The following is a 13,421-nucleotide window of genomic DNA, read 5'->3' as shown; positions in this document are numbered from 1 at the left end:
CCTGTTGAGAGAAGAATAGAAAACAAGCAAAAAAAGACAAAAAAAAAAAAGAAACAAAGCAACATACTAAACACAACACCATCGCATTAATCTAGCTAAGTGTAAACAGCAGTAAATACTAAATATTCAATGTTGTTGTGCAGCACGCAGGACAGATGTGCTTCGAAGTAGCAGCCAAGAAAGGTGTAATTTGGGTCTACGAGCAGTGAACACCCGTGTGCATACCTGTGTGGATCAGCGCGCTTGTATTCCAAAGGTTTCTCCATGTAATGATCTGCTAGGGAGTGTGGGGGGGCCACAGCCCCGTCCTCCAGGGTGTGAGGCAGGTATGGAGGAGATCAAAACTCCAGACATCCAGAGGCCCCCAGAACACAAGAAACCATGGAAGACCAACAGAGGGGCAGCCGCGCCACTGTTCCAGTAAGAGCTTTCTAGTACATTATCAATCACCATCGTCATCTTTTCCACCACATTAAATTTCAAGGATTTGTCCACATACAAGGCCACTCCTCCTCCTCCTTTGTTTCGCCTAGTTATAAATGTGAATTCATAACCCTCCAGTTCAAAGTCTGTTCCTTTTTCCATATTGATCCAAGTTTCTGATAAGGCAATGACACTAAATGGATGTGAAAACTGGTTAAGATATTCTTTGATATGACTAAAATTAGCATAGAGACTTCTACAGTTAAAGTGGATAATTGATAATTTATTCTCAGTTTTAATCCTCTGATTGTAGTCTTTATTTGTATAGTAGCAGCAATTGTTATTGTTAGATGAGAAAAAGTTGTTGTCTGGATCTATTTCATATTCCAAGTCATGTGTATTGTGATCCATATAGTTAAATGTTTTCAGTTCCAATTGATCATATTCTGCAACTGTCTGACTGATGCAGCTGATTCTTCCAGATGTATCTGAGTTCTAAATACACTCTCATATTATATAATCTTAACTAGAGATGGACTGATCCGATATTACGTATCGGTATCGGTCCGATACTGACCTAAATTACTGGATCGGATATCGGAGAAAAATAAAAAATGTAATCCGATCCATTAAATATCACGAAAGCACCTCACAAAACTTGCAACACGCTGTAACTCACCTCAGAACGTTAGCACGTCGGAGCAGTATGCATCACGTGATAGAGCGGCTGTGGCATGCGGGACCTGTCGGTGGTCTGGATAGCATGTGGAGCTTCGCTAGCAACCCGGCATTTCATCTCCGACAAAGTTATCCCCGAGAGAAGTAAAGCAAGTGTGTAAGTCCATCTCTGAATGTTTGTAAAGCATTCCTGCGTTAAGCTTAACAAGCGACTGCCTCTCGCTCTCCGGCTGCTACTTCAATCATGAAACTGCTTAATGATCAGCTGATCGGCTTTTCTGTCGCGAGTCCGTCTGTCTTGTTTGTTTTTGCCCCACTTTGCACCAGAAAGAGGAAACCAGCGGCTGAACAACAGCAGCACGTTTAAGCTTGATAAGCTGTTGTTAGAATTTATTTAATATTACTTTCTACTCGAGGATCTTTTTCTATGTAGCTGACATAACTGTGCAGGGGCGGATCTAGCAAAGTTTAGCCAGGGGGGCCGATAGGGCATGAACAGGGAAAAGGGGGCACAAAGACATACTTTTCTTTCTTACTCTCATTTAAAATGTCGAGCTTTTAATAAATAATTATCTGACACCCAAAGTTTTAATTTGATGTAAAATGAATAGAAGTCAATTACTGTATATAGTGACTATTAAGTCTAATATATATACCCTAGTAAGCTATAGTACTTTTTACTTTGGGATGGTACCATCTGTGCTGTCTGCAATTTTGTTGAAGAAAGATGCTGAATCTATTTAATATTTCTTGAAAAATAATTGATTTCTGTGCATTTTTTTCACACTTCATCAAATTAAGGTTGATTACGTCGATTAAGCATCATGAGGTGGAGCGTGAGGGGTGGTTCCCTATTTTTTATTTATTTATTTTTGTTGTTGCTGGGAGTTGGAACCCTATTAGTTAGGTTGCTTAATATTTACGCTAAGTACTCTTTAAAATACCAGAATAGTGAGGATGATGTAGGTTTAAGTTTATTAGATTGATCAGTATTGCTGAACTATGAAATATTTTTTTTGTATACAGGTATAACAGAATAGCTTTAGTGTAGTTGTTGTTTTAAACTTGAGTATGAACTTGCAGACTTGCAAAATGCAGCAAGATATTTTAAAAAACAGTTTTGTTGATTAAAAAACATTATATCGGATTCATATCGGTATCGGCAGATATCCAAATTTATGATATCGGTATCGGTATCGGACATAAAAAAGTGGTATCGTGCCATCTCTAATCTTAACACACAAAATATTACTTTTTTTCTGACAAAACTAATCAAAAATAAAGAAGCAGTGTGTGGAAAAATAACTAAACCCCTGCTTACAGAGGAAATAATAGGATAAGGAACAGCCAGCTAATCAAATGTCTCTTATTAAGAATAATAATACAAACAATAAGAATAACGTTATTGATCCCAGAATTTTTTCTGATGCTGCCTCTCCAACAGACTAGAAAAGCACACTTGTTGCTCAGTTATTCCAAGCACACCGCCACAGACTGATAGAACATCTGCAGCTGATGATAAAGGATTATTAGCAAGTGCAACTATCTATGACAGCCGTTGTCTTAGTTTGCTAGTCGGGAGCATTCAGAAGTGTGTTCATTATTAGTTGAAAAGATATCAGTAATGATCTTAGAGAAACGAAAACAATTTGAAGTCCAACATTCTACAGTGAGAAATATTATTCACAAACGCAATATTCAGAGAGACATCTGTCTGTGTGGTAAATATTAAAGTTCTTGACAGTAATTGGAAAAAGACTAAATAATTATTACTTGTTCAGAAGGGTTACTAGGAGCAAGACCCTTCACCATAAGAAGAACACATCAGCACAGCTTGAGTTTGCAAAGCTGTATCTCAGCAAACGATAAGACTTTTTAAACAAGTGGAAACGTTTGGCCAAGTTTGGAGAAAACCAAATGTAGTGTATCAGCACAAACATCTAATTCCAACTGTCAAGCACATTGGTGGAGGCATAATCTTTTGGCCTTGCTTTGCTCTGAGTCAACCATGAACTCCTCTGTATAGTATTCTAAGTAAAGTATTCTAGAGTAAAATGTGGGGCCATCTTTCCAACAACTAAAGCCTGGCTGAAACCGTGTCATGCAGCAGGAAATTATTCCCAGCACACCAGAAAATATACAACAGGGTGGCTAAAAAGAAAATAATCAGTGTGTTGCAACGGCCCAGTCAACATTAAGACCTAAACCTTGAAATGTTGTGGTGAGAGTTTAAGACAGTGGTCCCCAACCCCCGGGCCTCGGACCGGTACCGGTCCGCGAGAGTTGAGGCTCAGGTGTGAAATGTATAGTTTTCAGGGTTTTTATCGGTTTTCAGCCTTATTTTGTTATCGTTTTTATCGTTTACTCGGTTTTCCTGGATCTTTTCACGTGTGTTATGAATAAATATTTTTTTCGGTACCAGTACTAGTTTTATTTTGTTGTATTTATCCGCAACACCTTAAAGGCCTGTCCATGAAAATATTGTCGGGCATAAACCGGTCCATGGCGCAAAAAAGGTTGGGGACCGCTGATTTAAGAGATCTCGGAATGCCCGGAAACCTCGATGAGCCTCAATGACATAAAGAAGAGTGTGCCAATTTTCATCCACAGGCATGTAAGAGACTGATAAAGTCATTAAGAAAATCATTACTTAAATATTTTGCTGCTATTTTTGAAGTATTTGAAGTATTTATTTATTTATTGTCATTGTCAAGAACAATGAAATTGCGTTTGGGGCTTCCATACAACCCCAAAAAAAGAAGAAAATAATAAATACCCCTTAAAACCCAAGTGTACATATTTAACCCAGTGTGACTCCAATGCAATAAGACAATCCTTAGCAATAATGTTCGTAGAAATTCAGACAAAGACCTGAGAAACATGACAAAATACAACAATGCAACCCATTCAATATTATTGTACTGTGAGATATGATATCAGATATGATAGTTATCTATTTAAGAAAGAGGGGGGGGGGGGGGGCAGGAGGGGGAAGAGAATAAAGATATGATGCACCAATGCAGACCAGTTCATTGCTATGGTGGTTTCTATAAGCTCTTGAATCATGGTGTGTACTTCTTCATTTGACAAAAACTAAACCAAAAGGGCAGCATTATGTTAAAAACTGACACCCTGTAATATGTCACATGTTGTTCTTCATTTGAATTTAAATCATTTTGAACCCAGGTAAAGACCTGGTGATGGTCTGCAAAGGGTGTACTATCTTTTATTATTTTTTGACTATATCCAAATCAAAAATTACTCCATGGTTCCTCACATTGTACACAACTTTCCTGTTTTGGGGGGCTACTCACTTGTTTTAAAAAATAGGGACAACCTAAACGCTCCCCAAAAAATGAAGGCGAAACATATCTATCGCCCCTGGTGTTTGGGTGCAGTATAGGTCATAAACCCTGTCTCTTCCATGTGAGCGGATGGGACTAGGGTCAAGTCAACACAAACAAGGTCTCCTCAGATAAATTTTTCCCATAGATGCTTTATGCAATTATTTGTATTTAGTATGCTAGATGCTTGTATAGGCATTTGTATATAAGAGTATGCTTATGCATATGTGGATGCTGTTAGGAATAAAATTATTAAATAAAGCTGTTTTTGTGATTTTTATATACACATTCCAAGTGTGCTCATTAAGAGCTGGCACTCCGTGTAGTAAAGGTCAGAAGCATTAGTTCAGATTGATTGAATTGAACTATTGAGATTGATATGTTGAGTTGCAGTGCTTATAGATCATAACTAGTTAAAGTCAGGGGGATATTTTTCTTGGCCAAGGGAGTGTGAACAGAATGTCTCAGACTTAGCTAGCAATTCTCAGCCTGTTATTTTCTACTTATTATCTAATATTAATACAGCAAGGTTAGGGAGCGAGGTGTTTTTCTTTCTGTCTTTTTCCAGGAAAAGGAGCAGGGTCGAGACAATGACTGAAGTGCAGAGGAATATCGAGTCAGAGACGATAGGACCGGCCGCATTGTTTTTCAGGAGAAGATAGTCAAAATAATATTTGTTTTTGTTGTGATATAGAACTGCATTACCCCATCATCATCGTCATCCCCTTTGTGAAGCAGATCGTTGGTTCACATTGATTCCAGCGTGCTGTAACTTGTAATTTCAACTGCTGAAACAAATTAAATCTTTTAAAAGACAGTCACTCTCCTGAATTCCTGAAGGAAAGAAACAAAGAAAACAATGTCTTGTAATCTTTTTACCTTTTTTTAAAACCATTTTTGAGCACTTAATTTACACCTTAATTTACACCATGCTTTGTTTATGGTCACACAATTTTCAAAAATTGTGGAAACACCCCTGCTTCGCTTTCACCCTCTAGCTCATTAGGGTGGACACTCTCCCTCTCTAACTGGTTCGTTAAGGATCACTAGATTGCTAGGGTCTGCTCCTTACTATATAAAGCACATTGAAATGTGAAGTGTTGTAAAAGAGTACTATATAAACAAAATTGAATTGAAAACTGCATACTTGGAGGTGCATACTTCCATCTAGTAAATACACAGTAGGGAGTGTTCATCACTGCTACTTCTCTGGGCATCAGTACAGCTCGTATCTTTTCTTCCAATTGTTCTTCACTCTTTTCCCTTCTGAGAGTTGTAGTGCTTTGGTGAGAGCCACAATCTCTGGCACCTGATCTGAGGCTGGCTGTGTAATTTTTCCCTTTTCCGTTCCCTTTCTCTCCCCTGTAACAACATCAGTCTGTATACAAGGTGAGATCCGGATGCTCCAGTGGTTCAGTTCGTAGATCTGATGTAGATGCAGGTAATTCTTCATAATCTATTTCATCCTGTGTGTCATAATTATCCCTCTGGCTTCTGAGTATCACTGGCGAACCATATGACCAATCTTAGTCACTCATCCTCTCATTTCCTCAGGGCTGCTGAACTCCAATTGAAATCCCCTGATGTGGAGGAATCGGCATAGACCAGGGCCTCAACGACCATGTGCCCTCCTTACCTGAGATCTGTGGTTACATCCACTTTGGCAGTCATATTGGGCCAATTTGTCATTAACTTATTTAATCTCTTGGTCCCCTCCTTCAAAAAGGACCACCTTCTCTCTTCCTCACACTGTTCACCAGCATCCTGTTGTTTTTCCTTCCTCTGCATCAGGTTCTCCCATAGGTGTGACATCTATTATCCCTGAATTCAACTACTGCCTGAGCTGTAGACCAGCGTTCCCATGTGTGCTGTAATATTTAGGCAAACTCACACAATCAGGTAATTCTGGGTAAAGTTTGGGCACAGTACAAACTCCAGGTCTTGTAGTCAGCAGTCCAGTTCTTTGTTATGTGGTCTTCACCTTGAAACTTGTAGTCTGGACTTTTACTTAGTCCAGTAGCACATATCTACGGTCGTCACCATGTGCTCTCGCTTGATATCCATTTCATCCCTCCTTCCTTCCATTCTTTCTGTGCTTGCTCATATTCTCCTAAGGAGTGCAGCCAAATACCCAGGCTGCACCCCTGGGTATTAGCCCCTCAAGACAAGATGATACATACCATTCCTTTTTCCAGTTACCCCCATCTCTTGTTGAATTTCTTTTCCGTTGTAGATCTGGCTTTCTTATCTTCTATACTATCCAACATCCTGTCGTTGACATATTTTTCTAATTGACCCAAATTCTCCATTTCAGGTGAGATTGCAATGTCCGCCATTACGGTCTTATTTAAATTCTCTTTTACTGTTTAATGTATTTTCATATTTCTCTTTTTTTTTTTAACGTTTTAATTGTTTTATCTGTTTTTATTTTTGTTTATCTTCTAAGGATAAGGACTCCCTTACTCCCAGGTCTAATTATTTCTTTCCTTATTCCATTTCATTTCTCTTTTATTCTTTAAAACCAAACAAAAACGGCAGTTACTAAGAATTAAACAAAAATATATATATTTTAAAATGATGAAAACGCAATGTTTTTCTCTTTTTCCAAAACTAGAAACCTCAACTTTAAAATTATTTTTTTTAAATTAAAAAACTTTTGGAATTAAACATTTAAGACAGTAAGCAGCTGTGATATGACTGAATCTTTTGAGACCATTTTATTTCTAGTTCAAATTTAGGCACAGCCAGGAACAAAACCAGGGAAAAATATTTTATTTCAAAAAAATGGGAAAAACATGCAACGTGTTTTAGGCTTTATCAGGGTAGTGAGTCACACCATTCCATTTTAGGAGGTGTCCATGGTCTGTACAGACTCCTCCAGCAGCTCCAGGTCAATTGGAGTTACAGCCTTGGTCAGGACACCTGTAGTTCCCTGTTTGTACTTGTAGTCGCCGGTTCTACAAAGAGATACATGGAATAAAGATTTCCAATTAAAAAAAACAAAACCCCAGAGCTCATCGCTTCCATGTAACAAGTCTGTGCTGGCGCTCATTTAATACACATTTCATTTTTATTAGCACAACATGCCACTTCATCTAAAGCACACTGCCATGCACATTAGTTAGGCGAAGTCACACTAAGCAGGCCCAGTGGACCCAAATCAGAAATGTGGTTAGTAGTCCACTCAGGTAAAGGTGACAGACTGTTAGGCTTGGACTACAAAAAATGCACTCTGTATACTCACAGCTGTAAGGCTTCAAGCTCAGTGACTCTTCAAGCAGAACAAGACAACAATTCAGCGTCTGATCATCAAATGCTGCTTGTCCACATGTCCAATTTAACACAAGTGTACAAGTGCAGCAGCTAAATATCTTGAATTCTCAGGTCTCATAGTGACTCACAGTCCCAAATGACAATTTATTAAAGGAACAGAATTTTCACTGTTCTTTACAATCCATTTGACTTGTGTTGGTCAGACATGAAGCAGCAGCATCTGCTCTTACAACTGGCTGCATTTGAGTGCTCAACGCGAATTGTGTGACAACAACCTCAACTTTGAACTGAAAATCCCCCAAATATGAGACGTTTTAGTTCCCCAACACAAGAAACAACATGCCTCGAGTTTGCGTTCACCACGTAATCACAGTTAAGCACAGGGTATAAAATAAAATAATAATTCATTCGTTCATTTCAAAGGGATGGAGCCTTTCCAAATACCATCAGTCTATGACAATGTTAAAATGCAGATGGCAGCAATCACACATGCAGGACTAATGATTAATAACTCCAATAAGGTGACAAAAAACAAAACAAAAAGTGTCCTGGGTTTAAACAGTGACCAGAACTTGACAGCTGCCTCATAATGGATCCCCTCTGTGTGATGTCTGGGTGCAAGAACAGACATGGCTCTTTACAGAAGGACTGGCCACATTGATTGCAAACTCAAAACCAGCCAAGAGGTGATTAAAAAACTGATGACAATGCAATGTAGGAAGAACACTGGCAACCACCAGCTCGACTCCTCAGCCTCTTAGTAGAGACACTTATGGTATCAATTTGGAAATACTACATCACTGTGTTCTTAAGTTATCACATTGAGAAGATTTTCAGAAAACTTACTCTGACCTTGAGATCAAGGTCACAGATTCAAACTCGTCCAAGACTTTTGGCAGATGCACATAATCAATTTGAAGCGCCTACGTTATCACATTCACAAACTTAAGTGTCCACGCCGCCCACCTGCCTGGTGGGGTGAGGACAACACCCCATCAGTCTTTTACAGCCGAGGGGTAAAAATTTGTAGTGGCCTGTTAAGGAGTACGTTTAGCAGAAGAAAGTTGTGTGAAATTTTTTACAAGTTGTTCATTTAGATACTTGTAAGGCTGCTTTTAGGGTCACAGCTTACCCCCTTAGTATGAGGAAAATAAACTTTGTGTCACTTCCTTCAGGCTGAGCAGGAGTTGGGGAGACAGAATCTGTAGTTATATTTAAAAACCAGAATTCAGAATTAACTCATCTGTTTCTGGGACTGAAAACTCCCAGAAAAACATTTCCATCAGCTCTGGATTATCCAACTCACGTCATCATGGTAACAACCTCAGGAAGGGATGAAATTCAGATGCTAATTCAAAAGCTAAACTATCGTTGCTGAAGCATTATCGTTCTTACCTGACACCTTTCTTGTTGGCCTCATCATGTGGTCTGATGTAGTTCACTTTGTTCTTGGTGATGACACACAGGTCGATGTTGCTGCCAGAGCCCAAATCATTAAAGATGCCTGCAGCAATGGCATCACGCACAAGCTGCTTGGCTGCATCCTCCTTTGGAAACAATTTTTTTTTTAAAAAATTAAAAATTACATCATCACATTTTTTTTTTTTTAAATCTGCAGGTAGCATGTTGTGTCTATGTGAACTACTTGTCTGACCATGTCTTAACCTTTATTTTAGTATAATGGTCTGTAAAACATTGGGAAAGAGTTCAGTACTGTGTTTCCATTTGAAAGTGATTAACAAAATCTTCCTCCACTGTTATTTTTTTTTAATGTCACATGTGGTTACACGTAGTTTCATTTCTTTAAAATAGAATACGTGGCAAATCCTTCAGGTATTACACTCTTCTTTGGAACCTGCTCCCAGTTTGGGACATAATCTCTACTTTTAAGATTAAGTTTAGGCTGCTAACGTACTTGCATTTAAATGTCATTACTGCATGTTAGTTTCTGTTTTGTCCTTGTCTTTGCACTTTTTTCACCCTCTTCCCTTTCAGTGACCGATGGCTGCTGGAACCTTCCCAACATGACTCTTCTGGTGGTTTCTTCACATTAAAAAGGGAGTTCTTTGTTCCCACTGTCACCAAGTGCACCTCATAGTCTTAATGTTGAGGTTTTCTCTCTAATACTGTAGGATCTTTAGTTTACAATATCAAGTACCTTGAGGTGAGTCCTGTTGTGAACTGGTGATATATAAATAGAATTAATTAAACTGAATAAAATACACAAGTGGCAGAATCACCTCCATGTCAGGCTTGTAACGGTCCTCAAACACTGCCATGGCAGCTAGGGACCCGGAACCTGTAGGGGAAAAAAAAATGTACATTACTAAGGTGCCAACTGCCATAATTAACCGAGTCAGAAAACATGACAAACAGAACACATTACCACTATAACTCATCTCCAGTCACCTGACACGACTCTACATTAAACACCATTAATCATGACTAAGAATCAATTCTGTCGGCATGAACCAGGTCACAGACCTATATTCATTCTTTTAAATGTGTAGGATCAGACCCTCATATAATCCTACTTCAAATACACCAAATTATTCCTAAATGAGTGAAAACAACTTTCCCAGTGAAAAGGTGAACAAGCTGGGTAACAGAAAGAAATGTGAAACCGTTTTATCCAGACTGCAACACCTCCTGACAGAAATTTAAATTTGTGAATTATCATTTTTATTTCATTTATGTTTTGCAATTTATGTTGGTCCGTCTATTTTAGTAGAAACATTTGTGACATTTTACAGGAAAATACCAGGATATATACATTTAAGACTATCAAACTAAAAATATCAATGTTTGATGTTTGGTTCATGTTGCCACTGTTGGTTTTACACAAATCCAACGACACATAAAGCTGGAGCTTATACATGAGAGGCATATAGCAGTGTGTGGCACTGACCCATAGTAACATAGGGCAACTTGTCAGTGGAGCCGTGAGGGTAGATGCTGTAAAGATGAGGGCCATTGCAGTCTACTCCACCCAGGACCAGGGCAGCACCAATGTAACCCTGGTACCTACAAACACAATCACATATACCATTTTCTTTTTTTATATAAACTTTTAACAAGAGCAGAAATATGCAATGTAATTTGTTCCTCACTTTCTTTAGGACTACTATTACATGACAATACTGAGTTACAGAGAAGGAAGCGTATACCTGAACAGCATCTGTTTGAGCATGCGGTTGGCGGTGGCAACACGTGGCAGCCTGCCTGTGGAGAGGGAGTGCAACTCCAGGTTGGAGGAGATAAGCTGAGTGGTCATCTCTGTGTCTGCAGCTGTTCCTGCCCCACAGCAGCTGGACAATAATGCAGTTGCACCAGAATCAATGAGACATTAATTTAAAAAATAAATAAATAGGGATATTTTCTCAAAGCTTTGTGTGTACGTATAAGTATAAAATCTAGATTTAAAAGAAGAAGAAAAAATCACAAAGCTCAAAAACCTGTTACTTACTAAATGTTTGGGGATATGTAGTGGATCTTGGAGCAGTTCTTGTCTGCTACTATCATTCCCTCAGTGGCTCGTGTGTCAGCTCCAAGGACAACTCCATCCTTCACGAAAAAAACACAACACAACATTCAAACTCTAAAGAGCCACTCTGAAACACTGCTGGCTTTAGTGCTATTCCGCAAAGGTAAATAATAATTTAATACTTTGTTTCTGAACCCAAGTATCTTATAGTACGAGTATACCAATTCTGCAGAAGACTAAATTCTGATTAACTGTTTAATTCTTTAACAGTCAACAGTTTTTCATTATTGTAATACTTTGTTTAAATCTATTGAAAGCAAACTTTAAAAAAATAAGTACCCTATGTTTATATGCACTCAACAATAACCCTGTCAGTGCGCCCCAGGGCAGCTGTGGCTACAATGTAGCTTGCCATCACCAGTGTGTGAATGTGTGTGTGAATGGGTGAATGACTGAATGTAGTGTAAAGCGCTTTGGGGTCCATGGACTAAATAAAGCGCTATACAAATACAGGCCATTTACAACACACTCGCTCCTAACTGACCAATGTGCAGCAGCCTGGTTTTGGTAGCTCACCTTAAAGACAACACCGCAGATTGTGGTTCCTGTTTTTCGAGCAGCAGGGACGCTGCAACCCACTTTGCTAGCTTCAATTTCCAAAACTGCATTTCTGTGAAGAAAAAATATTACTGGTATTACCTAACACGACTGCACAGCTACACAAACACAATTGTGTTCATATGTCATCTATTGAACATTTTTTACTTTCTACTGAAGCAGCCTTGCATCACAGTCAAAAGTTCAAAATATTCTTTACTTACATTGCCAATAAGCAAATAATACAAACATAAAAAAGCTTTGGTTTAGAATAGCACTCACAATGACAATAACAGAGCTCAGTTTTGTTTTTTGTCTCACATGTTTTTGAATTTCCAGAGCAAGATGGCTAGTTTTAATACATTTTCTTTAATGAGTCGCCTTTATCAGGGGAACGTTTAAAGAGCACATAGGTTTTAGAATATTAGTTCAGTTAGTTTTGCATTTCTATTTTATGTCAGTTAGGCAAAAAGTTTTTCATATTTATATTATAACACAACAATTTATATCATAACACGATATAATATAAGGGTATATTATGTAATTATTATATTATAACATAACCATGTTATAACTTGTTTCAGTCCACTTTTCATGTCAATAACTGAATTGGGGGTCCGCTTCGTGTTTTTATCGTTTTAAATATTTTTTCTTTAGCCCATTTTGAATATTTATTTTAAATTCAGTTGCGTTTTAATTTGTTTATTGAGTACAAGATCCTGACTGCGAGTCGCTGGAAGCAGGTGAAGGAAGGGACTGCCGAATGTTGACTGGTTGACAAGTGTGCCGGAATAGAGCATAGTGATCGCGGAGTTGATCGTGAATGACCCCGAAAAAAACGTCAAAGATAAAAAAGAAGAAAAGAATGAAAAGGACAGAGTGTGAACACTTTTTGACACTCAGTTCCACTTCAGCTCTTTATATGTTACGACCCAACAAGAGCGGACAGACACTGTCTATCCACACTTCATATTTAATTTAGCCAATTTTGCAATATGGTTTCAGTTAATCTTCATACTATTTCAGACGTCTCGTTTTTAATTTGGATGCGAGTTCGTGTTTTTTTCACAACTAGCTAACCATAATCCCCTGATTGGCTAGGCTAGGCGGGGGGTTCGGGTTCCTAAATAAAAACTGCCAGGACCTGTTTTATTTTACCTAACCTAACGAAGTTCAGACTGTTTTTTTTTTTTTTTTTTAAACGAAATGACTTCACTGCAACATATATAAAAACACACGCAAAACCCACTATGAACAGCAAAGCCTGTCGTGGTTTTAAACATGAGCGGCATGTGAATCGTTAATACTAACATGGGGGAAAAGCCTGAGTCACTGTGTGGAAGCCGAGTTAGCATCACTGGGAAAGCCAAACGAAAAGGCGACAAACCTAAGCGGCGTCCACATTTAAACAGTGGCATCTATTAAACTCAATGATGTACTTCCTCTGCTCTAATTTTCATTCGCGGAAAAACGCTCACCTTTTACAGTTGTCGAAACTGAAACCCCCGAAAGCTGGCCGGACTGCTGTCAGTGTCGCCATCTTAGTGAATGAATGCTGTATTTCCGGGAAGTAAAGGAAGTTGGTCTATATGTTATGGGGACCATATTGCGGTATGGCAAGC

At 38.6% G+C, this 13,421-nt stretch overlaps 1 protein-coding gene across 2 annotated transcripts; it reads right to left on the bottom strand.

The window, feature by feature from the left end:
• Window positions 1-7,134: 7,134 nt before the first annotated feature.
• Window positions 7,135-13,421, bottom strand: psmb7 (proteasome 20S subunit beta 7). 2 transcript variants are annotated; one of them, XM_004564650.4, is made up of 9 exons: window positions 13,278-13,421; window positions 11,779-11,872; window positions 11,185-11,282; window positions 10,886-11,026; window positions 10,627-10,742; window positions 9,959-10,017; window positions 9,114-9,265; window positions 7,690-7,716; window positions 7,135-7,402 (listed from the first exon to the last, which is right to left on the bottom strand). In XM_004564650.4, the coding sequence occupies exons 1-9, from the start codon at window positions 13,337-13,339 to the stop codon at window positions 7,291-7,293; spliced, it is 861 nt and encodes a 286-aa protein (XP_004564707.1). In that variant the 5' UTR covers window positions 13,340-13,421; the 3' UTR covers window positions 7,135-7,290. The 2 variants fall into 2 exon arrangements, with proteins under 2 accessions (XP_004564707.1, XP_004564708.1); XM_004564651.4 differs by lacking the exon at window positions 7,690-7,716 and having other exon boundaries at window positions 13,278-13,420.

This window comes from Maylandia zebra, linkage group LG7 (assembly GCF_041146795.1).
Source record: "Maylandia zebra isolate NMK-2024a linkage group LG7, Mzebra_GT3a, whole genome shotgun sequence".
NCBI lineage: Eukaryota > Metazoa > Chordata > Actinopteri > Cichliformes > Cichlidae > Maylandia > Maylandia zebra.
The sequence above is the reverse complement of the archived record's forward strand: the minus strand, read 5'-3'. Positions and strand labels throughout refer to the sequence as shown.

What these genes read in the sequence shown, in the direction of transcription:
- psmb7 (XM_004564650.4), bottom strand. Translation starts at nt 13,339, where the DNA reads ATGGCGACACTGACAGCAGTCCGGCCAGCTTTCGGGGGTTTCAGTTTC. An exon ending in GTTGCCCTATGTTACTATGG is followed by an intron (nt 10,018 to 10,626) that starts GTCAGTGCCACA and finishes TTTCCCCTACAG; the next exon opens with GTTCCGGGTCCCTAGCTGCC. An exon ending in GCCAACAAGAAAGGTGTCAG is followed by an intron (nt 7,717 to 9,113) that starts GTAAGAACGATA and finishes TTCTGCTTGAAG; the next exon opens with AGTCACTGAGCTTGAAGCCT.